This window comes from Egretta garzetta, unplaced genomic scaffold (assembly GCF_000687185.1).
Source record: "Egretta garzetta isolate BGI_Z169 unplaced genomic scaffold, ASM68718v1 scaffold259, whole genome shotgun sequence".
In the NCBI taxonomy this organism is placed as follows: Eukaryota; Metazoa; Chordata; class Aves; order Pelecaniformes; family Ardeidae; genus Egretta; species Egretta garzetta.
In genome coordinates, this window is record NW_009260770.1 from 2,238,623 (window position 1) to 2,264,675 (window position 26,053).

Below are 26,053 nucleotides of genomic sequence, written 5' to 3' on the forward strand. Positions count from 1 at the left end.
ATGAAGGTTATCGCGAGGATAGTGGTGATTGCAAGACGAATAGAATACACTGTAAGGATGTTAGTAAGCTAGCCCTAGGTATAAATACGTGTTTTGTCCTTAACATTGAATTTGTGGTTTTGTTTAGTCGGAGCTGAACATGATTTCAACAATAAATAAAATGCTATCAGCAGTACTGCTCATCTCTCGGGAAGCTAGTTCTCGGTTCTGTCAATAAAATTTAACTGAGTTCTTATTTGGAATGGAACTGTGACGGGAACTTTGTATTCATACTAGCGTCTGGGGGTGTGGATAGGTAGCAAAACAAGGAACTTTGTTTTCATAAAAGCCATTACTTTTTTTTTTTTCTTTAAAAAAGAAAAACTTTTTTCTTTAAAAAAAAAAAAAACAACCAACAATGTAACTTGCATCAAGCTGATTTCTTTACAAGCTTTCTGTCCCATCCCCCCCCCAACATGCTCTTATGTAATATTTTGGTGGCTGTTAGATAATTAAGACTTTTGGCTTTGTTTCATTTGTTTGTTTTGGAACTTGGTTTTGGATATAGCTGGAAACTTGTAACTTTCTAGAATTAATGGATTCTTGGTCTTTTGCTTGCATAGCCAAGGAAGCAAATCTTTTGTTCTTGCTTTGTGTAGCCTCAGTTTTTAAAAAAAGGATTATGGTTATAAGTTTTTTGTAAAGTTTTGTGTATTTAAAATTAGGTGTTTTATTTAAAATCGGAATTGTGGAGAAGGCAATTCTTTGGTGTTTTTTGCTTCATATGCTGTGGTATTTCTTTCATCTCTGAGTGAGAGAAGCTGGGCAGTCTCCTGGTACGTAGCCCAAAACAGCATCCAGTCAAAATGTGCTTTGTTTGCTTTCCCTCTTGCTTGGGCAGAAGGTGTGCTTATATCAGCTAAGCTTGCTGTGGCATTCCCGTTGCCAGCCAACCCAGGGACAAGTCCTGTATCAGCAGCAATATGATCAGTTTTCATGCTGTTGATTTACAGAGTCAAAAAAGAAAACCCCAAAAAGCCAAGCATAAGCAGTTGTTACTGGTGTAGTGTGGTTCTAACAACATTTGCATTTGTGGAATGCGATGCTGAAAGGGAACAGTGTGTTTCAGTAGATGGGCTTGCCTAGATCTGTTGGTAGCAGAAAAGCCTGTCTCCCAGACCCAGCTACTGAATGTGCTGTGATGTCAGTTGTTCCCTTTGCTTAACTTCAAACACCTTTTAACTTTAAAACACTCAGTGCTCTTGCCTGTTAACCTGAGGGGTGACTATGCATGTATTCACGGAATTTAGGATCTGTAGAGACAATCCAGCAACAAACCAGTTCCCTTATTCAGGTCTGCCCCCAAGCTCTGTCTGCTTACCCTTCTCTCTCTCCTTTGCTCCCTCTGTCTCTCCCCACCACCACCCCGCAACCCAATTAAACTATAACTTAATTCTGTAATAAACCTGTGCTGGTCAAGCTGAGGCAGGCAATTGGATTTGGCTAACTAAAACTCTCCTTATAAACACAAGCAGTTGCTTTATTTTAGTTGGAGTAAAGGTTTCTGAATATTCCCGATTCCTTACAAATGAAAAGTAATCTGAGCTTGCAGGAAAAAATCATCGCCAAAAAATTGGGGAGTTTAGGAGATCAGCTACCTAGAAGAGAAGCCAGTATTATTGGACGTGTCTTTGAGTTTCATCTTTTGCTGCAACATTTACTGCCTGTTTGTATTTGAACTACAGATGAGTTGGTCTGTGGCAAGCTCTTTTTATTTTTTTTTTTCCCCACACAGATGTATCCCACTTGTCCTGAAGCTTCTTCTAGAAGCACAGATGCAATTGCTCATGTTGGAGGTCATAGTGTATTGGACCTAGCAGCTATTCTTTAGATTAGCTGCTCTCCAGACTGTACTGCACATCCTTTTCATGATCGGTAAAATATCCTCTTGGATTTTCAGTGCCAGACTTTATTCAAAGACATGCGGTGGCAAAAAATAATGGCTGGATCGAGCAGCCTAAGAATTCTTAGCTTAGTCTACAGCTAAAGCAAATAACAAGGATGTTTTGGTATTCCTCTTGGTTCCAGCAGGTGGAACTAGATGGCTGCTCAGAGTAAGTCTGATGTATTTCATCATTTAATAAGGAGTGGAGGGGGAAGCTCCCAGATAGAAGGCTTCAGGAGAGTTATGATTCAATAAATTGGATAATGATATGTCAGCATAGAATAATGATGTGTCAGCATTCCTAGGGTAGTCTTAGCATGTGATCTAGTATCCTACAAGATTGTTTAATATGTAAAAATAGGTTTTGTCTACAACCATTGTAACTTGACTATAAAAAAAATTGCTGTGGAGATGCTAACATTGAGCTTTCCTTCACAAATGTCATCCTAGAGGTGTTAGTCCTAGATGGATGTTTGCTGTCTTGCATGGATACCCTGAGTCATGTTTCCAGGACTTGTTCTTTTCTTGTTTCTTTTTTTTTTTTTTTTTTTTTTTTTTTTTTTACACTATTTCTCTAGCTCTTAAGGTAAATTAAGTTCTAACCAAAAGGAACAGAAGGAGACTGAGCAAGCACCTCTATGGGGCAGAAGGGACTGGAGGCAGAAAGAAAGTCAGCCTGTGGGGAAATCTTTATGTGAATAATTTCTTTTTTTTTTTTTCCCCCTCTCTTAGAAGCACTGGGAAAGCTTAGGAAGGGGATAAGTTAGGATTTTATCTAAAATATGCCCTCGAAGAAAGGGGGATTGATTTCTCTGTAATAAAATTGCAGTTTACTCTGTGTTTAAGTATTCAGTTACGATACCAAAAAGTTTTCTTCAGAATTAGTCATTTTAAATATAAATATTTCCTTCACTGCACTTAAATGGCGACTAACAGTCAACAATTAGCGTTGGAACAAGGTGTGATAGGCTTGGGTTTGTTGTGTTTTTATGAGTGGATCTTTACGTACCTAGGGGTTCAGGTCTGCTTTCTGAACTGGCATTCCTCCTGTGTATTGGTTTCTTAGCTGGACGTAAGCATTGTCTGCTGTATCCCTTTCTTTAGGATTCAAGCAGATCTTTCATATTCAGAAATTACAGAATCTTAACTATTTAGAAAAAGTTGCAGTTCTTTAACAAAACATAATTCCGTACTGTGTGTTTGATGCTTGTACAATCACAGTTAGAGTTGCACTCAAGTTTCATTCAGCTGGTATTAGGAAATATTTCCTCTAGGATCGTTGTGTAGGTATTTAATGTTTGTAGCTTGTAGCGTTTTCTGCTTGATTTTTCTCTTTTAATAATGTTATGTTTGTATGTAAGATGAAACTCTGCTCTTAACAAATAGAGTAAAAATTTCCTTGCTGTAGAAATTACCTGTTTAGCTTTTCCTTTTCCATTTTTGTCTTGCGCTCTGGTCCACAGCAGTTACTATGAAGTCTGTTGTAAAGTAGTATCTGACTTGTTGCAGTTCAGGACTACTGGAGAGCTTGAAGATTTTGTTGCACCTTCATGTTGCTTTATGTTTATTTTTCATCTTTCAGCTCCGTGAAGAAGTTGCCACTGGAGTTACTACTGACAGAAGTACTGTCTTGGCAAGTGTAATTGCTGCTTGCAGAAGGCTTTTCTCTCAACCTCCCAAAGGTGATTATAACTTTGATCAGTGAAGTGAAGCAGACTGTGTTCCTTGCTGAGGCCTGCACTTGTGTGCCATTTAGGTTTATTGTCTGTGGGGAAGTATGTTCTTGTACTAACCAGCCATTAGTCTTGAGATGGAACTTGGATTTATGGGATTTTTTAGGAGCTGTTAAAGAATGACTGCAGTTTGCTAAACTTTTATGCAGTGCAATTCTGCGTTGAACTAAGCTTATATATCTCTAGTTTAAAGGATAGGCTTATTTTAGGTTATTAAATAAATTTGATATATTCTTGTCGACAGTAGTAGATTTATTTATGGGAATCTGGTGGAGATTCCCACAACAAAACCACAAGAACAGAACCATTTTTGCAGTCTGTCTGTTGCTAGCTTCTTTGCTGTTGTATATATTCAGTTTGTGGCTACTGAAGTGTAATGACAGAATTGTAAACTAAAAAACAATTATGAGCTCTTTAATTCTTTCTTAATAGGATTTGAAAAATATTTTCCCAATGGGAAGAAAGCAAATGGAACTAAAGGTACAGCTGGAGAAACAAAAGGTATAAAAAGCTGCTTGATTTCAGTTCTTTGTGGAATGTGTATTCGTTAGACTGGATTTTAGTATAACATTGTGGGTTTGGGTTTTTTGTTTATTTTTCAGGAAAGATATTTCTGTACCAGATTAGTTTAAAAATGTGAATGGATATATTTTTATTAAACATTTTGCTTTCCTATCATGTATAACATCTGGAATAACGTTTATTTTCTCTTATGCTTCTATTGGAATGCTGTCCTTAAATTCTTGTTTCACTGTTTCCTATTAGTTGACATTAGTAGTGCATTCAGAGTTCCTCTATGTGTATAGTTCTCTGCTTTTCCTAGAGCAAGCTAAAATACCCATTTTGTTGTACGGAATAACCAGAATTGTCGTTCTGGGTGCGGATCCAAAACCAGATCTTTAGCTGGGACCAACCATGTAGCCTGCTGCTTCAAAGAGGAGTCAGTAGTGGCCGTGCTAGAAGGAGCCCTATCTTTACAAGGAGGGAGGGGAATCTGGAAATTATTAGCAATAACAGTCACTCCATTGTATCAGAAATCTGTATGACACATCTTCCAAGGAGAAGGAGAGGCAGCAATCCCGTGAGGCTCTTATGAGAGCGGGAGTTTTCCTTCCGCCTTGAATGGTAAAATCCAGTGTCATGCTCAGATGGCCAAACTACCAAGCCCTTGGAAGAGCTAGGGTGGAAGGAGTGTTAGTGTTGTGCTCAGTCTTGCCCTCTGGAGTGTGTTGACATATGACATCATGCTACGCTGTGCAGGCACCTTGGGAGTTGCGCGAGTAGAAGAATGATTGATTAAAATGAACTCCTCAACAATAGCTGGCTGTTACTGTGCCGCGCTTGCCTCTAGAACATTAAAAAGGATGGCAACCTGTGATACCAATAAACCCTGGGCTTTCAGAGGACCATAGTATGATGGGAGGGGTGAACTATGGGAGATGGAGATGTTACTTGGACCTTGTGGTGGTTTGTTTTTTTTTTTTTAAAAAAAACAACCAACCAAACAAAAAACAACCCACCTGCCTCCACCCCAAACCCAACAAAAAACCCCAGTAATCCCCCCCATCCCAACTCCCAACAAAATGCTTAGAATAATCTTGCACATGTCTTGGATTAGTGCAGTAGAAGTAAGTCTTGTGGAGTCTCTATAACAGGTTTCTTTTATATTTGGGATGTTTTTCAGTTCTTGGTGCCCAAGCGTCGTCAGTTGCGCAATTAACAGACTTCTGATCTTAACTGTATGAGATAGATGTCTCTCTGCCAGTTAATGGGCTATATATCTGCTATTTTCTGTGCAAAATGCAGTTTCTCACATCCTCTAATTATTGTGGCATTGCAAACTAGTTCATTTTCAGATCAGCTCTTTTCATTTTAAAACTAATTAAAAATAGTGTGAAATTGGTATAAGATGTGAAGATGGTTTTTTTTGTTATGTTTTATTTTTGTTAGAAGCAAAGCAAGCTAGTGCCCGACAGCCTAGTGGGACTAGTAGTGGAGCAGGTGGCAGTGGTGGAAAAAAAGGTGGCAAGAAAGAAGAAACTAACTGGTGGACCAGATTACAGAAGGTCTTGACTTTAAAATATCTTTATGGTACTGACTGTCTTGTCCCCATGAAATGACTTTGCATGGTTTTTTGCTTTTTAGGGCCATATTCTGATTGCCTAAATCATCCTTAAGCCTCCTGTGCCTGTTGTTTATAGTAACTGGCTCTAGGTGGCTCCTCACTCAGTGCCTTTCATAAATAACCATTTCGTATATACCTTCAGAGGCATCTGACTCTGGTTCAGAAACATTAATGGAGTTTTAAGCCATATGAATACGGTTACTAGTAGTCAGTATTCTTATAGTGGAGCCTCAGGCCTTTACAGGCTTTGTATTTTGTTTCAGAATGTCAATTTGTAAAACTTGCTGACCACACAATGCTAGTTAAATGTAGTTTACTGTTAGCCGCTCTCACCTTAACAAAATACTTAAGTTTCTTTCTGACATTTATATTTATTATCATTAGCTGTAGCACAAAGACGCCAGCATCTGGCAGTACAAGAATATAAAGAATATTTTTCTGATTTTACTTAGTGGGTATAATTTTTTTCTTCATTCCTGGGTTTTTCCTGTGGGTTTGGCGTTTTTTCCCTTTATTTTTGTAGGTCTTCCATGTAGTCCTGGAAGGCAGGAATGGAGAGAGAAAGGTCATATAACAAATGGCAAAACTTTTTTATATATGAAGTAGTTCATAGATCAAAACTGTTCAATTACTATCTGTAAAACACTTAAAAGATTTTTCTACTAAAGTTGTAATTCCTCAGAAGTTACTGAAGTGTGTTCATACAATAAAATACAGCTTTTTTTGACGTTCTCTGGTAACCTTGAAGGCAGGGAATAGAAAGCCACAAATAGATACTAGAACCTGTTTGTTATGTTCTTACTGTATTACACACTCTAAAACCATTTTTTTCTCTGTTTCCTAGGGTGACATTCCATGGGATGTCAGGGAGTTTCGGATGTATGTAGTGGGAAGTTCTTTTTTCTGGACGATGGTTGTATACTACTTCTTCTTCAGGGTCCCTGGGAGAGAAATCACCTGGAAAGACTTTGTCAATAACTACCTTTCTAAAGGAGTGGTGAGTAGTGAGGGGAATCAAAATGGAAAAATCAGTGTGCTGAAGATGCTCATTTCTGCGTCCCCGCTTATGCTTGTATTCGTGTATCTGTGGAGTGAGAACCGGCTCAAGAGTAACTGTTGAGGAAGAAGGGAGTCGGCTGTCATCTTAATCAGTTCCTTAATCTGATGTTCTGGGTGGCCATATGAAAGTCTGTGTCGGTTCAAGAGAGGAGAGGGAATGGGCAGCTCAGGACAGAACTTTTTTGTTGGATGGCTTGTGTTAATGCTAGTTTGAAGAGGCAGTGCGACCACAGCCTCTCAGCATATGGTCCTGTAGTACAGGTAAGCTGACCTAATGGCTTAAGCAGACACATGAGCTGCCCTCAGAAGAAACTTGCTTCTAATCTTAAATGCTTCCACGAGCCCACCCACTTGAAAAAATAAAAAAAAAAAGCGTCCTGCTTGTTTTATGCCTTAAATCAGTTCCTCCGGAAGTCTGAGGAGCAGCAGTGCGAACAGATGGGTGGGGAGTCGAAGAATCCCTTCCAAGGACAGTAAATTGGCATAACTGTGTTGTAAAATAGCCTTCTTTATTTGTTTTCTCCTTCCTTATTTCTTCTTTCCTTCCTACTTGGAGCCACTACTGGGGCAATCAATTTTATCATTGGTGTCCTAGTCCTTTACAGAACTTGGCAGCTTTCCACGCTTGGAGTAATAGGCTGGTGATGCCTTGAAGTTCAGGAGATCAAGTGTCTTACACAGGCCTTTTCCACTTCAGGAGCCATTAGTTTTTGGCTCTGTTACCTCCCTGTTTGTAGCTTCACCTTCAGGTTAGGAAAACATTGGCTTGCTTCCTCCTCTAGGTTTCAGACCTGGGATTTTGTGTTAACAGCATGCTTCCTACCCCTCCATTACTTTGGTAAAGTGCTAAACGGGTTGTTTCCTATTTTTCTTTGTCTTACTGATCTATGCAGAGCTGCTCTGTATGCTTTTTCCCTTCTGCCTAGACTGTTTCTTACAGTCCTCTACTTAATTAGCAATTATGTGTACATCTTGTGGGGGAAAAAAAAAAGTGCTGATTGTATTTGTCATGAAGCAGTAAGACACCAGCTCATTAAGAAGATTAGTTTAGCTGTTGTAGTGAGCGAAGCCTGACCCCTTGTTGCAGAAAAGCATTAGGAAAGTGGGTTGTTGCACAAAACCATGTCCCTTGGGCCTTTGTAAGATGTAGTTTGGGTATCCAGATCAGCTAAGTATGTAGCTATCAAATGGTTGCCATAGTGGTGGCCATTTAATGGGGAGAAGACGTCAGCACTACTGGGGTTAAGTGCTTTTCAAAACAAAGACATTCAGGTAGTTTTGCATGAAGTCAAGTTAGATCTAGAGTGGCTTCTTAGCTCATGTTTTGCTTCAATTCTGCCAGAAATGGCTACATGTAGTGAGTTCAGGGAAACCTTACTAGCCTGCATACAGTTCAGGCCCAACTTGTAGAACCACTGCTAGTTTTAAATTCTTTAAAGATGCTGCAACCAGCTATTTTATGGAAAGAGGAAGAAAAAAATGGAAGGAAACTTAAGTTGCCTTCTGAAGAGACCCTGTCAAATTCAAGAAACTAACCATTTGAGACTGTCTATTAAAAAAACCCAAAACAAACAAACAACACTTAATAGTATATATCTGCAAACCCGCAGCTCAATTCTTGATTTGAGTTTATATGGTATCTGTTACCTAACTGATGTTTAATTGTCTTACTGTGTGTAATATGGTAGCACAGGAAGTCTTTTGTATTAGGGAAAAAAATTGTAAGAGCAAAGTTAAGTTTTTCCCGTGTTCTGTTTGGTTTGGTTTGGAAGCTGCTACAAGAGTTTGGAGTCCTGTGGTCTATTGCTTTTGGTGTTTGGCCTTTGAAATAGTTAAGTATTGTTTAACTATTTCACTGCACCTGCAATTTGAGCTGAGGTGTGCATTGGGTGTTTTCCTTGAAAAAGTTTGAGGTCATCCTTTCAATCTAAATTTTTAATGTGCCAGTATTCCTTGCTTACTGATTAGATACAGGATTCTTCATGCCATTGCTAACGGCAAACCGTAGATTGTGGAACCATCCTGATCTACAACATGAATTTTATTCTGCTCACTGGAAAACAGAACAGGTTCATATTTGGTATATGTAGTTCTTGGCTGTGATGGAAGTGCAGTGACCGTACACTCTAACGTATTACAAGTTTTCTTCTTTCCTCCTACAGGTGGATAGACTTGAAGTGGTGAACAAGCGCTTTGTTAGAGTGATCTTTGTTTCAGGAAAGTCCCCTCACGAATGGGTAAATGCTTTTAATACATATGCATGAGACATTAGCAACAGCAAAGCAATCTTTTTAGGTAAAGTTTGATGTGGAAAACTTGGTCTGGAGCATTAATAATCTCTTAATCTAAAACATGTTTTCTGCCTTACTGTTACATTATCCTACATGGTGTGTTTTTTCACTTATCGGTGGCAAAACAATCAATACAGTAATCTTAAAGCTATGGCAAGTAGCTCCTTTCCAGCACTGTGCTCTTAATACAAATACACAAACAGGAAGAGTGAGAAATTGCTGAAGGTTCTGTGTTTCTAACTGCTGTTTTCCATCTGCTCAGGAGAACCCCAGACTTAACCATGCATGCTTTGGGATCTTTTCTGTTCCAGACTGCTTTTAGCCAGTTATTTGAAAAACAAAAGAGAAGCTTGGTCAGGTTAACTCTTCCTGGGTGGTAGAGTTTTGGGTTTTTTAACTGACTTTCTGAACCAATGTCTGCAAGTCCCTCTGGGTTAAAGTGAAATCTGCAGCAATTTCTTCATCAGTGGGTTTCACTGTAACTTATTTATACACCTACTCTTTAGCCCACATACCACCAGTTGCCTTAGTTTCTCAATTGATTAATTCTTGGGACTACTCCCCCCCCCTTTTTTTTTTTCTTTTTCAGTATTAGGGTAAGTAGGGGTAAGTCAGGCAGGTCATGGTGCACAAAGGGATATTATTGAAAAAACAAATCTCAACACTGCTTGAAAGTAATGTCTGGATTTATTTTTTTCTGGTGTATGGTGTAAGTTCATGCTGTCTTTTATGAAGACGGCTAACTTTAAAACTAGTATGATCTCCAAAAGTACAGAAGTGCTTTTCTTAACCAGAAAAGCCAAGACCTTGAGGTGAAACAGTAATTTGTATGGGTGCTGCCAGTTCAGTGGTCTGCATTACTCTGACTGCATAGCTCCCCTCTAAAAATCTGTTTACCTACTCTCCTTCCATTTGTTCCTGGAGAAAATGCCAGGATTTCAGTCAATTTAAAGTGCCCCAAAACTATTGGGTATATGATTTCTGTGGAAGCAATGACAGATACAGTATATTCAGGTTGGTAGGCCTTAGATTTGTTAGGTGCATCTTAACATCAGTTGCACACTTTACAAGGCAGTTTAAAACTCTGTTTTGGTCTGAATCTGTTTGTGAGAATTCCATGTGTACGTGTTAGAAGAAGTTGGCTTGTAATGAAGCTGAAAGAAGATAGGGCACTTTGTGGTGATCTCTGCTTTTTTTTATAGCAGTACGTCTGGTTTAATATTGGTAGTGTGGACACTTTTGAACGGAATCTTGAAACTGTGCAGCAAGATCTGGGAATAGAAGTGGAGAACAGATTGCCTGTAGTCTACTCAACAGAGAGTGATGGGTAAGAAGTTGCTTTAAAAAAGTGTCATTATGAAAATGGTTGGTTTGTACAGTAGAATCGTTGTAAGACATGCCCCGTATGCTTCACTAGGTGGCAGTATTATCAGAGTAAGTTATCTTGGTTTTATTTTTGAATGTTAACTGTAAGAGGAGCTGTTCAGTACTTTGTCTATGAAGAAATCCATATCCTCTTACCCTAAATATAGCTTCTTATTACATAAATGTTTCTGTTTACAATTAGTCCTTCCTTCATTTAAGCCCTACTTCCAAGTGACTTGGACTAGAGCAGGAGTCAGGCAGGCACGCACAGCTGTAAAGCTCCAGAGATGGCACTCATGCAGATTTTTGGACAGATAAAATACAGCACAGAACTACAGTGTATCGACTGAGATATGAGGCACTAATTTCTGCACATAAATTCAACAGAAGTCAAGCTCTATGGCCTTGCAAAAAGACAAGGAATGGGTGATTAAGTAAATCACACTGTCCTGCCTGTTAGCAGGAACTGGAAGATGCGTGATGCTTTTAATCTCTAAATTGGTTGAGAAAAATAGTACTGACATTGTTTCTTCCCCAGTAGCAATACTAGATTTGTATTGTTTGTATTAGTCTTATGTAGCTGAGCTTTTTATTGACATGGGCTTTAGAAGAGGCTAGATGTGGTTTTCTGAATGGCTTAGAAGGCAGGTGTAATCTTTTATCCCAGAACTGATTTCTTTTTGATCTAAGTCAGCAGTTTGAAAATGACTCCTGCTGGTGTCTGTGAAATAGGTTTTGTACCACCAGGAAATTCAACTTTGGGTGTAGTAGATCGTATTACTGATGAAGAAGGCTCATTTGCTGCCTCTCTTGTAGTTTTCATTCATGATACTGTGGCATGTGTTTCAGTTTTTGGGGATGGAGGGAAAAGTTTTGTTTATTTCTGCAATGAGTTTTACCAAGCTGCTGCTGCCTGTTTTTCTTGGTGGCAACAGGAAAAATGGTAGCCTTACCTCTGGACTATCGTGCAACTTGAGATAGAGGTTTTCTGTTCCCTGTTCTTCTACAAACTCTCTCCCTCATTTCTCTGTTTCTGTCTAGTGGGACTTGCTCTTAAGGACAGTCCATAAATAAACTTGTTGAGCCCTTATTAAAACAAATCTGGAAAAAAATGAGTGGGCAGGGCTACATGGTGCTTGCGCAAAGAGTCTGCGTGTCAGCCTGAGGCTTCTCACAGCAGACTGGGGAAAGTATGTCAGTTCCTGTGTTGTCTTCAGCCTCGCACAAATCTTGTACTTGCTGAACCCCTCTTTCTGAGCACAGTCTCTCTCTGGCCCTTTCCTCCTCATTGTCTGTTCTTCATAGAATACATTGCCTGTAACTTCTTGTTCTGCCCTAGAAATGTCACAGGAAACAGGAGAGAGCGAGTAATAGCTGTGTGATTATAGTACTGCTGTGCCCTGCTGGATCAGAATCTGCTGAATACCGTAGGATAGGGAAGATCCTTCTCCCCTTTCATCTCAGAAACGTGGGTTATCAGTAAAGCTTGGGAATCTTGTGCTCACGTACGGTAGTGCTTCTTTTCAGCATTTCATTTTTGCTGATTGTTGACAGAACCTCTTGTGAGCTGTTCCGTGAAGGTCTTAACACAGAAAAATCTGCATGGCGCTCAGATACTGTGGTAATGAGGATAATGTTATTAGGATTTTTGGCCTGTACAGAGCTATGCTAGAAAGCTGGAGGACAGACAGTGAAGGGTAATGGACAATGAATAATCAAAAAAAACCCCAAACAAACCAACCCCCCAAAGAAACCAAACCAAAACCCTACAGCCATTGGGAAGGGATGTAGAAACACTGGAAGAAGAAGAAAACAGAGAAAAGACCTAAGGGAGTAAAAGCAAGATTATATTTTGGAGAAATTTCTGCCTGAAGTTGTGGCATACACCAATTATATGCTACCTAATACAACTTAATTTGACAATATAACCATTTGCATAAACTAGTCCTGTGAATTTACCTTTGAAGGGCACAGAAAATGAGATACTTCTGTTTACTAGGCAATGCAGTTTGTCTCTGGAAAGCTCATCAGTGTCATTTGATGATGTGTTTGGTTTAAAGACAAACAAAAAATAACAAAATAACCCCCAAAACTGTCACTGGTTAAGCATCATGTGTAGAAATGTATTACCCTCTAAGATTGTTAATTTACATTTTTCCAAGATCTTGAGGGAAGGAGGATGGGCAATGAAAAATCAATTCCAACTTTTCCTTTAATTATAGTTATAAGGGCTTTTTGGCCTGTTCAACTTCTGTAATTAAGAATCTTTTTTTTGTTCTCAAATCTATTTTGATTATTTCCCAATCTGAACAATTTTCAAAAATGTAAACATTACAGGTTAATAGAGTATTTGTCCTGAATTTGTTCACAGTTGCTTATGAGGGAACCAACATTTTGTACATGTTATATGCAGTAACAGATTTTTGTAATATATGTGGGTTTCTGCTTGCTTTGTTTTTTCTCCATAGATCATTTCTCCTGAGTTTGCTGCCTACAATCCTCATTATAGGTTCTTTGCTGTACACACTAAGAAGAGGTCCTGCAGGCTTAGGTCGAGCAGGGCGCGGAATGGGTGGACTCTTCAGTGTGGGTGAAACAACAGCCAAAGTCCTTAAGGATGAAATAGACGTTAAATTCAAAGATGTAGCTGGCTGCGAGGAGGCCAAATTAGAGATAATGGAGTTTGTTAACTTTCTGAAAAATCCTAAACAATATGAGGATCTGGGAGCAAAAATTCCAAAGGTAAGGAAATGATGACTCAGCAGATGAAGACTTTATTCTAAATTGGACTAGGAATGTTTACATATGCAATGCTTTTCAGCTTCATTCATCTCACAGTCAGGAGAAAAAATAAATGGGCATGAAGTGCTAACAGTGTAACTGTGGTGCCAGAAGATTTGCCTCGTGGAATACTTAATCTGTTCACATGGGTCAGAAATGATACATAGCATGCATAGGTACCATCATTGTTGTACATAACTGTTACAGAATTGTTGTTTGGCTATGTTGTCGTGGGAGCTCATCTGATGACTTTTGGGGGTTTTTTTAATGTCAGTCAAAAGCACTGTTCCTGTAAATCTTAAGACAGCATGGCAATGTTGTAGCTAATTTTTTTTTTTTTTCTGTTTTGCTGGTTTAAATGAGAGATGAATCCTCAGTTGGTTTCCTTGCACAATTTTGACTGGGGTGGAAGAAGAGCCAGTGGACTCAACGTCATAATGTATATTAAGTCAGATATTTCATAGGCTTATATTCTGTTTTCTTCTTGAGGAAAATATACCTGTTTCTCTTGCAGGGGGCAATTCTGACAGGTCCTCCAGGTACTGGGAAAACACTTCTAGCTAAAGCTACAGCTGGAGAAGCTAATGTACCATTTATCACAGTGAATGGCTCGGAGTTCTTAGAAATGTTTGTTGGTGTTGGTCCAGCTCGAGTAAGTCTTTGGCCTTGTTCTTTTGTTTCAGTATTGGTTGTTGAAAGAACATTGTCAAGTTTGGGAAGCAAACAGTTTGATTACAGCTGAAGTTCTCTCATCTGTGCAGATTACTTACAAGTGATGCCAGGTGCTTGTCTAAACACAAGAATCATAGATGTACTTTTCATAAAAGGAAGTAATGCAGTTCAGTGTCTGGTTGTGGGCCATCAGGACCTTAAGGGTTTACCTCTTTGCAGGATCTTAAGAAAACAGAACCGAACTCTGAAGTAAATTTACTGGCTGGGTCAGAAATACGTAGCTCATTTGACTACTGCTATGGGAATGTCTCCTCCTGCTCTAAATCATTCCTGTTTCTTTGAAGAACTTTTCTCTTTGTGGTGTCAAACCCATAGATACACGTAGTTGTCTGGGACACACAAATGAGCTTCTGGTTGAAATAGGAGTCCAAGGGTCATGGAGCTAATGATTGATTTCTTGAGATCAGATGATTTATATACACAGATATATATCTGTCTAATGGTTTTTGTGCTGTTTTGCCTTAACTCTCTTAAAATAGCTCACTAAAAACGTAGTAAGTGGATGGAGTTAGCTCTGTTCCAGTACATCCATTTTTCTTTAACTATTTTTTTTTATTACAACTACATTTCAAACACTCAGTTTTAAATCTGTGTCTTATACAACCAACCCTTGCCATTCTGTGATCTTCTCCTGTCTAGGAAGGAAGGATACTTAAATCTGCTGAAAAATACTCTATAAACAAGTTACTGATGACATTTTACAAATGAGGCAGGTAACACAAAAAAAATAAGGTTCCTCATAACATCCGAAATTTATACTCCCATTTCCAACAGCTCATACTTTCACCAAACTCCAAACATCTTGTCTTGAGCTTTAAAAAGTATACTGCAAGGTGACACACTTTTGGAAAACTAAGATGTGTTTGCCGCAAATTCTGTGAACAGGCTTGAGGAAGCATACCATGGTTTTTACTCGTATTATAAAACTAATTCTGCTAGCATGAAGTGGAAATGCTTTAGGGTCTTGATTTGAATTTGAAATTTGAGGGAATGGCTCTTACCAGCTATTTGTGGGTTTATGTCTTGTGAATTTTCACAGGAAAACTCCTTTTGACTAAGTTATATAAGGCCCTGAAAAACTGCAGTTTTTACATGTGTAAGCTGTGTTAGAGCTTAGCAGATAAACTTCCCAAGATTTGGTTCTTAGTTTGTCACAGCTGTGCATGCGTATGCCTCTTGCAAGCGTAGGTCTCTCTTGATGGTCTTTTGCTGGACGACTTCTAGTAGTATAGGTGGGAAAAGATAAATGAAGCCATGTAATTTTGGGTCTTCTGAAAAGAGAAGAGAGAAGGGGAGTGGGGGATGCATGCATGTAGGCTCAGAGCTTGGAACTGAGAATAACAAGAGCTGTTCAGAAGGTTGAAATGCAAGGCAAGGTGGGAGTGGATGCTTCAAGTGAGGATGCAGAGAGACTGGAAATGTGTAAGGAAATTGGCAAAAGGAGCTATTACGGAGGGAAGAGGGTATAGACAGAGAGTGGGGAAATAAATGCAGAAACTGGTAACGGGGTAAAAAACATGGATGGAGACTGAAAAAGAGCAACTATTTGAAAGCCAGAGGTATGGAGATAGTGAATCATGTATGCTGCATGTTCCCTTTTTCAAGTCCCACTCATCTTACATACAAGGGACTTTACAGAGCAGCAGTAAGAAAATAAACTGATCCATATCCTCCTGGAAAGGATTAGGTATCCTGAAATAATAATGGTACTCAGAAACTACGTTGTCATTAGTAGTCAATACATACCTGAAATATACCAAAACAAAGTGACTTAACCTTTTTCTGCTAGTCTATGCAGATTATCAGCTTTTAATACTCAGTGAAATCTGTTGGCGTATCAGTTGCTGCTTTGGCTATGAATCTAGGTTTCAACACAGTCGATAATTTCTGATGCCTGTAGAAAACAACATGAGAGTGGTTTAGTTTACTTTCCTATAAATGTAGTAATTAGGACAGTTGTTAATGATGCTAGATTATTTGTAAATTGGGATATGCTGGAATTAAAACTGCTTACACAGCCCTGGTTGCTTTGGTGGTTTTAGTGTATAGGCATTATGGTAATTTTTAGTTCCATTCGTTCTGAAAAATAGTTGTATATTTCTGGATCTCATCTCTTTCCCATCAAAAGATAGTTCACTTTGAGCATCTGGCACTTTCTCCTTGTTTATCATGTTCCTTCATGCTTATGATACTCATTATACTTTTCAAATTCTGTTTACAAATCAGCGTGACTTTCTGTAGTAGAGCATACTGTCCAAAATTCACATTTCTTCACATCTGCTGTACGTTGTTTGTTATCAGAGAAGCCTCCTCTAATTGCATCTCTAACAAAGTTGCATCTCTTTACAAAGTAGTAAAGCTTGCTCGGGTCAAAATTCTTCCATAATTTTTCATTTCCTGTTTGCTCCAGTTTGGTTCCTCAGTTATAGATCTGTTGACTTGCTGAACTGGTTTTAATGAGGTCCTTCTGATATATCTGCAAGCAGAGTAACATTGTAATCTTGCATCTTTAAGCCAATCGCGTTGTGCTGTAACTACTACAGGAGAATTTGATAGGTAGTATCTTACTTAAAATCTGAAAGTCCAAAAAAGTTTTCAGCTGTTTGCTCATGTCTTGGCCACTTTCTCCAGAATTCTGGAAGTTAATTTAACTTCCGAATAAATATTTGGAGGTGAATTCAGTTTTCCTCACCCAGGTAATGGAGAGACAGGATGGCTAAGAGAGTTAGTATTTGTAACAGCATATTGTTAAGAGTACAACAGTAAGCGCTTGTATGTAAGGCTTCATTAAGGGCTCACTGTAGGAGCTACAACACCCTATTCTAACTGGGAAAAAAAAAAAAAATTGACTGTGTGGTAGCACGCCCATTCATATCCCGATTCTGTTTGTAGTACTGTGCATTAAAGAAGAGCTTAAAAGTATAATCTTGCTTTAAATCTCTGAAGTTTGGAGGCTTTTAGAGCTCATGCTGAAGATATATTTCAGTTATTCAGGAACAGTGGTTATTTCTTAAGGCTTTTAATTTTAATGTTCTTGATTTATGGATTGAGAAAGAATTTGTCATCGAGTGGTCTCCACATTAGGGATTCTTGCTGAGGGGCAGCTACAGTGTAACTTATCATTGCCTTGAGAGCTGGCTGGAGGCTTTGGAACACTTGGAACAACCATACTCAATTACAGTGATACTGTTACTGATGTACTTCTGCCCCTCCTACCCACCCCCCAACTCTGAACAACTACAAAGCAATCTGATACATACTCTGTTCTCCTACAAAGGTTAGAGACTTATTTGCTCTTGCTCGTAAAAACGCCCCGTGCATTCTCTTCATTGACGAAATAGATGCAGTAGGAAGGAAAAGAGGAAGGGGCAACTTTGGAGGACAAAGTGAACAAGAGAACACACTCAATCAGCTTCTAGTAGAAATGGATGGTAAGTATTTAACGTCCAATATTATTAACAAGGATAAGGGAAAGAACTAATACGCTTGTTCAGACCTGTTAACCAAGATTTGGATTCTAGCTTAAATATAAATAGAGTGTGTTTCCTTGCTTCCTAAAATGAAGAACAGTGATTCATTTTGCTGCAGCCTTATGTTTTGCTAAAATTTGTTCACACTCTTTGTCATAGTTGAATAGGCCAAAAAAAAAATAAATAAAATTCTTTGCATGAGACCAGTCTGTCTGTAAAAAATACAGCTAGCCATGCTGGTTCTGCAATTTCCTGAGCAGTTAATCTATTATTGCATTTTGAAGATAAAGCAGGATTTGATATAGTACTTCACAAAGCAGAGCCCAAGGCCTTTTCTTTGCTTGTTATGAAAAGCTGGACAATGGTCTAATAAACAGAAGTATTTTCAGCTTTTAAGATTATTTGGTTAAACTGCCAGTTCTTATGTGGCCCTGTAAAGCGGACAGTCTTTTTATTTGCTTGGGATTTTTTTTCATGGAAATTATATTTACACACATTTTCTCTTTATTATGTTTCTTCAACAGGATTTAATACAACCACAAATGTAGTAATTTTGGCAGGTACTAACAGGCCAGATATTTTAGACCCTGCTCTAATGAGACCAGGACGCTTTGACAGGCAGATTTACATTGGTAAGTTTTATCTGTATTGCTGTATACTTCTGCATTTGTAGAATACCACTGAAATCACTGCAGCTATTTACAGACATAACTTCCTTGCACGCATTCCATTAAAAAGATATATGTGTGTGTATGCATGTTTGAAAAGTAAATCATACTTCTTTCATCTTAAAGGACCTCCAGATATAAAAGGAAGAGCATCTATTTTCAAAGTTCACCTTAGACCTCTAAAATTAGACACCATCTTAAATAAAGATAACCTAGCAAGAAAACTTGCATCACTAACACCTGGTTTTTCTGGTAAGTGACTTCTATATGCCACTGTTCTTTTCCATTTACTATAAAAGCTGTAGATACTTTATTTCCCTGCTATTTCCACTTGCACCTGATCTTCTGGATGGCACTCTTTATTTTATTGTATTTACTGGTACAGCATGAAATTCTCTCTGCCTGTTTGAGCAAGTAGGAGATTTCTGAGGGTCTGAAGTTTTGTCTGCCTCAATCAGGGTGATACCAAATGGCAGTTTCTTCTGTCCTCAGCAAAAGCAATCCAGATAGCTCATTGCTGTCACTCGTGTGTATTCTTCCTTTTAATACTTTTTTTAGATTCTTTGAACACTAGTAGAGAAGATCTGGGGTTTGTGCAGTTTGTGTGTGTATTCTATAGGGGGATTTCTGTTCCTGGATGTAAAAACTTCTCCCTGGAAAATGTACTGTAACCTTGTGTTGAATTAGGAACAGATATGAGAACTCTCATTACTGGCTTGCAATTTAATCCATTTAAAATCTGTGTTGACCAGTAGTTGAATTCTTTACCTGGTTCATAGTCTCTGTGAAACTGGCTTTCTGAGGTCTGATTGTCAACATTTCTGGCAACTACAGCGATGGTGTTAAAACTCAGTTATCTCAATAGCATTACTGCAAATAATGTTAACAAGTGGATGGCTTGAAACCAGCAATGTGAAAGGATATCCTCTAGAGATACATCCAGGTTGGAGCTATACTGGATCCATATGTAGAAAATTTATTCTGCTAAATATATACTAGTTTAAGTATAGTCTGTTGCAGAGAGAAAATTTATGGAAGGTGGGATATATCAAACAAGTATTTGACTGGTAATCAACTCTATTTGGTGTCTGTCTACCTAAGAGGAAAAAATCCTAAAGCCTATAACCATAGTATGTGCATTTATTTATCTCTTAAACAATTACACTACGTGTAATGAATTATTTCAGAGCGCATTACCTTTAATACTCAAGCTCTATGAGAATCTATAGAAAACTAATTCTAGATGAGGTTATCTTTGTGCTAGACTGAGAGGAAACTGATGAAAATGATGAGTAATTCATGCCTTCTCTGCTTTTAGGTGCTGATATTGCTAATGTTTGTAATGAAGCTGCTTTAATTGCTGCAAGGCATCTCTCAGATGCTATAAACCAAAAGCACTTTGAGCAAGCAATTGAAAGAGTTATTGGAGGTAAGGTGAATCGCATCAGTCATTTCTCAAAAATTGTAACAGGCAATATTCTTTTGTATATGTAGCTAGAAAGCCATGCTTTGAGTCTTTCTCCTGTTCAAGGTTGTAATTTTTTCTCTCCTAAACACACCTGAGATTTGAAAAAGAAGTATCCTGTCTGTGTTGCTGACTTCTGTAATGGAGAACAGGGTAGGGAGAGAAATTTCATCAGGATGCTTTTCTAGTTTCTTCAAAATGGCAAGAGGAATAGCTGTTTGGATTTAACGGTGTTTTTAACTGCTCTTAGCCTGGAATAGTCAAGAAAACTATTTGATTTTTAAAGTGCAAATGTTTTATTTGAATATTCTTAAGAACTTATGCTTTGAAACTAGAAAATCTAATCAAGGGCAAGGTTACAGTAAAACCTTGAAGATACAAATTTCTAAAACTTGCAAGTTTTGGTTTGGGTTTTTTTTGTTTTAGATTATATACATGGCATCTAAGTATTGTTCACCATCTTTCTAAATGAGATAAGGGATTTCAGTGGAGAAAGGTATGTCTGAAATGATTAATCAAATTTATTTTATAAAGGTTTGGAAAAGAAAACTCAAGTACTGCAGCCAGAGGAGAAAAAGACAGTAGCATACCATGAGGCAGGGCATGCAGTTGCAGGATGGTTTTTGGAACATGCTGATCCACTCTTAAAGGTAAAGGAAGCTAATTTGAACTAGTAATTTAATAGTAGTGTGGACAGTATCTTTTTTTCTTTTCTTCACATCCCCCACTTTCCCCTCCCTCCATTGTGAGAGGGTATTAAAATATATAATCTTTCTGAAGTGTGTGAGTGTGTAAATTTTGGGGTACTGTTTTGGTTCACTTCTTGTAGCTTTCTTAACTGTTTCTGACCTAGCTGTTACAGGGTTTGTCCTATTAGCATCCTTGGCAAGTGAAAGCGACCTGATCTTCCCATGAGTTTTCCTGCCTTGATAGCTGCTTTTTCTCTGAGGCTTTTAGCACAGATCAGTTGTTTAAGTTAATCTTACCAGGTTATGCAGGTAGATGTCTCTTCAGGAATATAACTATATAAATTATCATCTAGAGGCTGATTTTAGTTTTAATTTGCTTTTTGGATGCACAGCTTGACAAGTTGAAAATAAAGGAAAAAGCACCCCAATCTCTCAAATTTGCTTTGACATTGGTAGTTTTGCTTGGCTGTGTTCTTAATCTCATCTGACTTTCAAGCTTAAAATTAATCTTGTACAATTTACTGCAGGAAGGAAGGACATTAGTAAACATGGAAACTCTTCTAACTATTCAGAATACTAAAGATGCAGAAATTATATGTCTCTGTTACCGAATACTTAAAGCCCAATACATAACTCCAAAAGAATTGTGGATTTTCATTAAAAGATTTTAAAAATAGCATACAGTCTTTGGGAAAGATATGACAGTGGTCTTACCTTTCTTTTCCAGATATTCTAGTAGTTGTTATCCCAGTTTAGAGCTAGCCAGGGCTTTTAAGGATAAAACACAATGAGGGCAAAACTGTAAACGGAAATAATGTCTGAATTAAACTCCAAGGGTGAGTATGGTGTAGGTTGTGATATTAAAAATGAAGTCAAACTGAAGAATGCTTTGTGTTTTTTAACACTATTTAGTTTCTAGCATTCTGTTAATTTTCATCCTAGGTATCTATTATCCCACGTGGTAAAGGACTGGGTTATGCTCAGTATTTACCCAAAGAACAGTATCTTTATACCAAAGAGCAGCTACTTGACAGAATGTGCATGACTCTGGGAGGACGTGTATCTGAGCAAATCTTCTTTGGAAGAATTACAACTGGTGCCCAAGATGACTTGAAGAAGGTGACCCAGAGTGCGTATGCTCAGGTATGTGTTTCAGTGAGACTTTTTTCTTACAGTTTTCTTTATCTACTACCTAACACCAGTATTTTGAAAGGATGCAATTTGATCAGGTGTGTCCCTCAAAAGCCTAGTTTCAAAAAAAATATGAATAAACGTTATGCTGCTGTTGTATAGCGATGCTGCTGACTCAAGTATTTTAGTATAGTCTTAGAACAGGAATCCAAGTATTAGGCTTTGATTACTATCCTGCATCTGTCTGCAGGAACATATATACCACAGTTGGATTCAAATACATGTAGAAATTGTACACTTTTAAAATGGAATTTAGCGCACAGATTTGATCATCTGATCCTGCTTTCACAATTGCCCAGTTTGTAGACCCAATTTGGATTTGCATGTGTAACTAAATCCAGAAAACCTTTTATGTAAGCACCATTTGCTGTCAATTAAGGCTGCTGAAGTTAAGACATTAGTTTGTGTTTGTATCGTATTAACTAGCGTAGGTGAGTAATTTGAAATCTTATCAATGTAATGACTCACCTCGGTGTCTGCATCAACACAAAAGATGTCATTTTAGAAGACACTCAGAAGGTGAGCAAGAGAGACATTTTAGAGTACGCTTCTCTTCCCCTGCACAACACTTACCCCCAAATCACACCCACTTCCTAGTCTCTGATGTGCCTCTTGTTGCCCCAGTTCTGGAAGTAAATGTGTAATGAAATCCTGTTAATGTTAATTTTATGGGATCTGCAGTGACTCTTGTTCAATTTTAAACTAAAAACTAAGTATAGACTTTTGTTCGCATTAACCAGACATACTGTCTCCAGAGAGAACTGGGGGCTTAAATAAAAGTATTGAACTTTTCTTAAGGAAGCGGGTTAAGACGCTTGGTTCTAATGCTGAGATCTCTTTGAAGTCTGAATGTTCTTTGTCATACCTATATCCATCTTGCAAAGCCAAGCAGAGAAGTGCTGCTTTAGTGACCATCAAATTGACAGTGGCAGTGAAAACATGATTAGCGGTTTGAACTTATTTCTGCCTCTGCTGGAGTAAAATGCAACTTTCATATTTGGCAACCAGAGGAGTCAGTGTTCAGTAATGAGTCAAGCAAGACAGAATCATTTTCACCTTTGTAGGGGAGTGACTTGGGATGAAGTATAGTATATAATTTTTGCATATGATAGGACAAAACCTTCAAGACCCTCTACTTTAATTCTTAAGTTAATTTGTCTGTATGGGTGAGTGGAATATGCTAGACTATGGAAGCATTTTGAATTGGAAAAAATACTTATATTTCTGGTAAATTAAGAGTTTTACTTCTTAATGAAGGCTGAAGTGTTTTTCTGTAATATCATAGTATTTAAACAGCAAAGCATCATGTACATCATGAGTAACTGCCTTCAAATAGTAGTATTTGTGTCCTTCAGTTTAATCATTAAAAGGAAACAAGTGAAAGTCAACTAAGGTACTTCAGCTTAGGTAGATTTGAGGTTTTTGGGGGGGGGCGGTGTTTAGAGGAAGAGATTGGGTCATAGCAGAATGACTTCCTCCTTGCAGTTTTGTTTACCGTGCTTTACATTAACATACCCTGAAATCTTACTCTCTCCTTTGTTTGATTTTTTTTCCCTTTTTTTTTCCTTTTTTCTCTTCAGATTGTTCAGTTTGGTATGAATGAAAAAGTAGGCCAGATTTCCTTTGATCTCCCTCGTCAAGGAGACATGGTATTAGAGAAACCTTACAGTGAGGCAACTGCCAGATTGATAGACGAAGAAGTACGGTCATTAATTAACATTGCTTATGACAGAACATTAAGTCTTCTGACTGAGAAGAAAGCTGAAGTGGAGAAGGTGAGCATTACAGTACTTTTAGCTGCCAAGTTCCAGCTGGTAAGCCAGAATCTGAATTGAACTGAATAGATTAAAGATAGTGACTATGTAAGTACATGAGGACATTTGCTCAAAAACTATTGGATGTAATCTCGAGAGTATGTCACAAGACTTAAATGGAAGTCTCCTTTTGTGGTGGAACACCTCTGAGGTTCTCATGAACATGATTTAACATCCCTCTTTCCTTATATGTTCAATGTTCATTTGGAAAGTTGGAGGGAAGAGTCTGTCTAGCAAAATACACTTTAGTAGATGTACTAGACAAGTATGAAACTTAAAATAGCCCAAACACAAAATACCAGGATTCCAATTCATTAAGCTAGAAGCTCCTCTCCAAGAAGGGAAGTATAACTTCCTCTCTCTGAATTCCTTTTGAACATTAAATAAAAAGAATCTTTCTATCACCTTCCTTCCTTGCCCCCTGGCTGCTTGTGATCTGCCTTGCTGCAGCTGAGATGACCCATGTGCATATTCTCTTCCTCCATGCCAGAAGGCCTGATACAGCAAAGGGATAATTTTCCAGAATAGGCACCCAATACACTTACTGACAGGGCGGAAAGTTTGTATGGATGTGGTAAAAAGTGGTGTAGTAGGACACCCTCCCAAAAAAGATCACTGAATATGGTTTGTGCCGAACAATGTGCTCACTGACCCAGGAAAGTTACAAACTACCCTTGTACAGTATTGTACGCATTGTAATTTTATGGTGCTCTTTAATTTGTGACATAACAGCAGCCCTATTGAACCATCTGGTTTAGTAGGAAGGGAACGCTTGTTTTTAGCTTGGTGTCTTGCATCGTGAGCCTTTTGGCAGCAGCGAAAGACTGCTGTTCTGAAGCAACAATAGCAGCAACAGTGGCCCGTAGGGAGGGCACTTTGCCAAATCCTAACAGTAGGATTAAAAACACGGTATTCTCCTCTGTGAGCATCTGGGTAGCAAAAATCATGTATTAAGTGAACTCCGAGCAACTTTTTTTTTTTTTTTCTATCAAAATTAATCAGTGCTGAATTTGGTCCCAGACTGCCTTAACAAACTCTTCCAAAGAAGAGAGCCAACTTGGGTATTTTGTGTGACATAACCTATTGCTATTCCAGGTTGCCTTACGACTACTGGAGAAGGAAGTGCTTGATAAAAGTGATATGCTAGACTTGCTTGGCCCAAGACCATTTGCAGAAAAGTCTACTTACGAAGAATTTGTTGAAGGTACAGGAAGTTTGGATGAGGATACTTCCCTGCCAGAAGGCCTTAAAGACTGGAACAAAGAGCGTGAAAAAGAGAAAGAAGAGACAACAGATGAACAGGTAGCTAGGCAGATCAAAGGAGGGATGCCATTTTAACTGCGAAGTGTGTGGTGATGTTGACTTGCACTCTGGAAGCGAAACAAACTCACCTAGTTTGTACTTCAAAACAAAAGAATATTTATTCAACCAAACCATATTAGGGATGGGTGGAAGAGTGATCTCTTGTGATAAGGATTGATAAGGATATTCTGCTCCAATTTACATATGTGATATCATCAGATCGCTGGTAAAAGATGATCATCTTTCATTTGTCAGCTGAAGAAACATTCATTGGATTTGAGCTGCAGTGGAATGCCAGAACCGAGCCTCTCAAACTTTGAAACAGTTTGGATTCATGCACAAACTTTGTGGCATTAGTCTCCTTTTCTTTTTTTTTTCACCCTTAAATATATGTAAGCTTAAAAAAAATTTAAGTTTTTTGATTATTCATCTAAATTATACCTGTATGTGACCTGTTTCCAAAAAAAGAATCGTACAAAATGCATTGTTGAATGCTTAGCCAAAAGTCTGGTCTTAACAAAGTACTAGCTTTGCAAAACCATCAGCTCTTTCATCTGACCCTTTCCCCCTTCCCCTTTCATTTTGATTTTAAAGAGTTTGTTTACAGAGAACTGCCATCTAAGTTGACAGTGAAACCAGACACCCACTTAAATATCTTAAAATGTGCTCATCGTTCAGTGTCTTTTAAGTCTGAAACTCAGTTTGGCTCCTGCAGTTTTATTAGTCAGTTTTTTACAGAGTTCTGTAAGATATTGAACATATGAATGTGTTGTGTAAATACAGTTTGAGTCAATAAAATCAGTACTTTTCTGAACAAAGCTTGTCCCTTTTTTTGCTGGTTTCTTGGTATAGCATTCAGACCAATACCAAACTTTCTCTTAAGCCTAAGATTTTGTTAAGGTAGCGAGATTGTGCTCACAAATACCAAAACCAGCAGCCAAATCCAAAGGTGCTAAGTCAGATTGTCAGGGTTTCATACTGGTTTGCTTAACCTGAAGCTTGCTTTTTTTTTTTTTTTTTTTTCTCTTCTGCTTAGTTGAATACAGTTGTCTTTAGTAGAGTCATCTGCTTCTGGTTGTCTGCTGCATTTATTAGCTGGAGAATTCAGCTGTTCAGAAATTAACTGGTGGTCTCGCTAACCTGGAAGAAGAGAGGGAAGCATGACTGGGGAGTGGGGGGGGGGGCTGTTAAGTGGGGAGGGAGAATGAACCAAGCTTCTCACAACTGAGAGGGCAGGTTAAGAGAATAACCGGGGATTGATTCCATCTGTATGTTGCAACATTCTGGAAAGCTGTGGGATGACAAAGAGTTGTCTCTGAAAGCTCTTTGCTTTCATTACTGGAAGTAAATTGGTCATTGAAATTATTCTCCTGTGATTTCCACACTACCACCCCCACCCCCCCTTTCATGATGAAGCTGTTGCCATTTCTGATGTTGCCTGGCT

At 38.3% G+C, this 26,053-nt stretch overlaps 1 protein-coding gene across 1 annotated transcript; it reads left to right on the forward strand.

The window, feature by feature from the left end:
• Positions 1–24,721, forward strand: AFG3L2 (AFG3 like matrix AAA peptidase subunit 2). The gene is made up of 18 exons (XM_035901622.1): positions 1–51; positions 2,016–2,093; positions 3,507–3,606; positions 4,090–4,158; positions 5,608–5,723; positions 6,627–6,779; positions 9,004–9,078; positions 10,335–10,459; positions 12,966–13,239; positions 13,793–13,930; positions 17,288–17,441; positions 18,005–18,112; positions 18,275–18,400; positions 19,467–19,577; positions 20,148–20,263; positions 21,245–21,445; positions 23,074–23,268; positions 24,403–24,721. The coding sequence occupies exons 1-18, from the start codon at positions 1–3 to the stop codon at positions 24,643–24,645; spliced, it is 2,433 nt and encodes an 810-aa protein (XP_035757515.1). The 3' UTR covers positions 24,646–24,721.
• The last annotated feature ends 1,332 nt before the right edge of the window (positions 24,722–26,053 follow it).

Bases quoted from the DNA above. Each gene is read 5' to 3' on its own strand.
- AFG3L2 (XM_035901622.1), top strand. From the start codon at position 1: ATGAAGGTTATCGCGAGGATAGTGGTGATTGCAAGACGAATAGAATAC. The intron at 18,113-18,274 runs GTAAGTTTTATC...TTCATCTTAAAG, and splicing joins TGACAGGCAGATTTACATTG to GACCTCCAGATATAAAAGGA. The intron at 21,446-23,073 runs GTATGTGTTTCA...TTTTCTCTTCAG, and splicing joins CCCAGAGTGCGTATGCTCAG to ATTGTTCAGTTTGGTATGAA.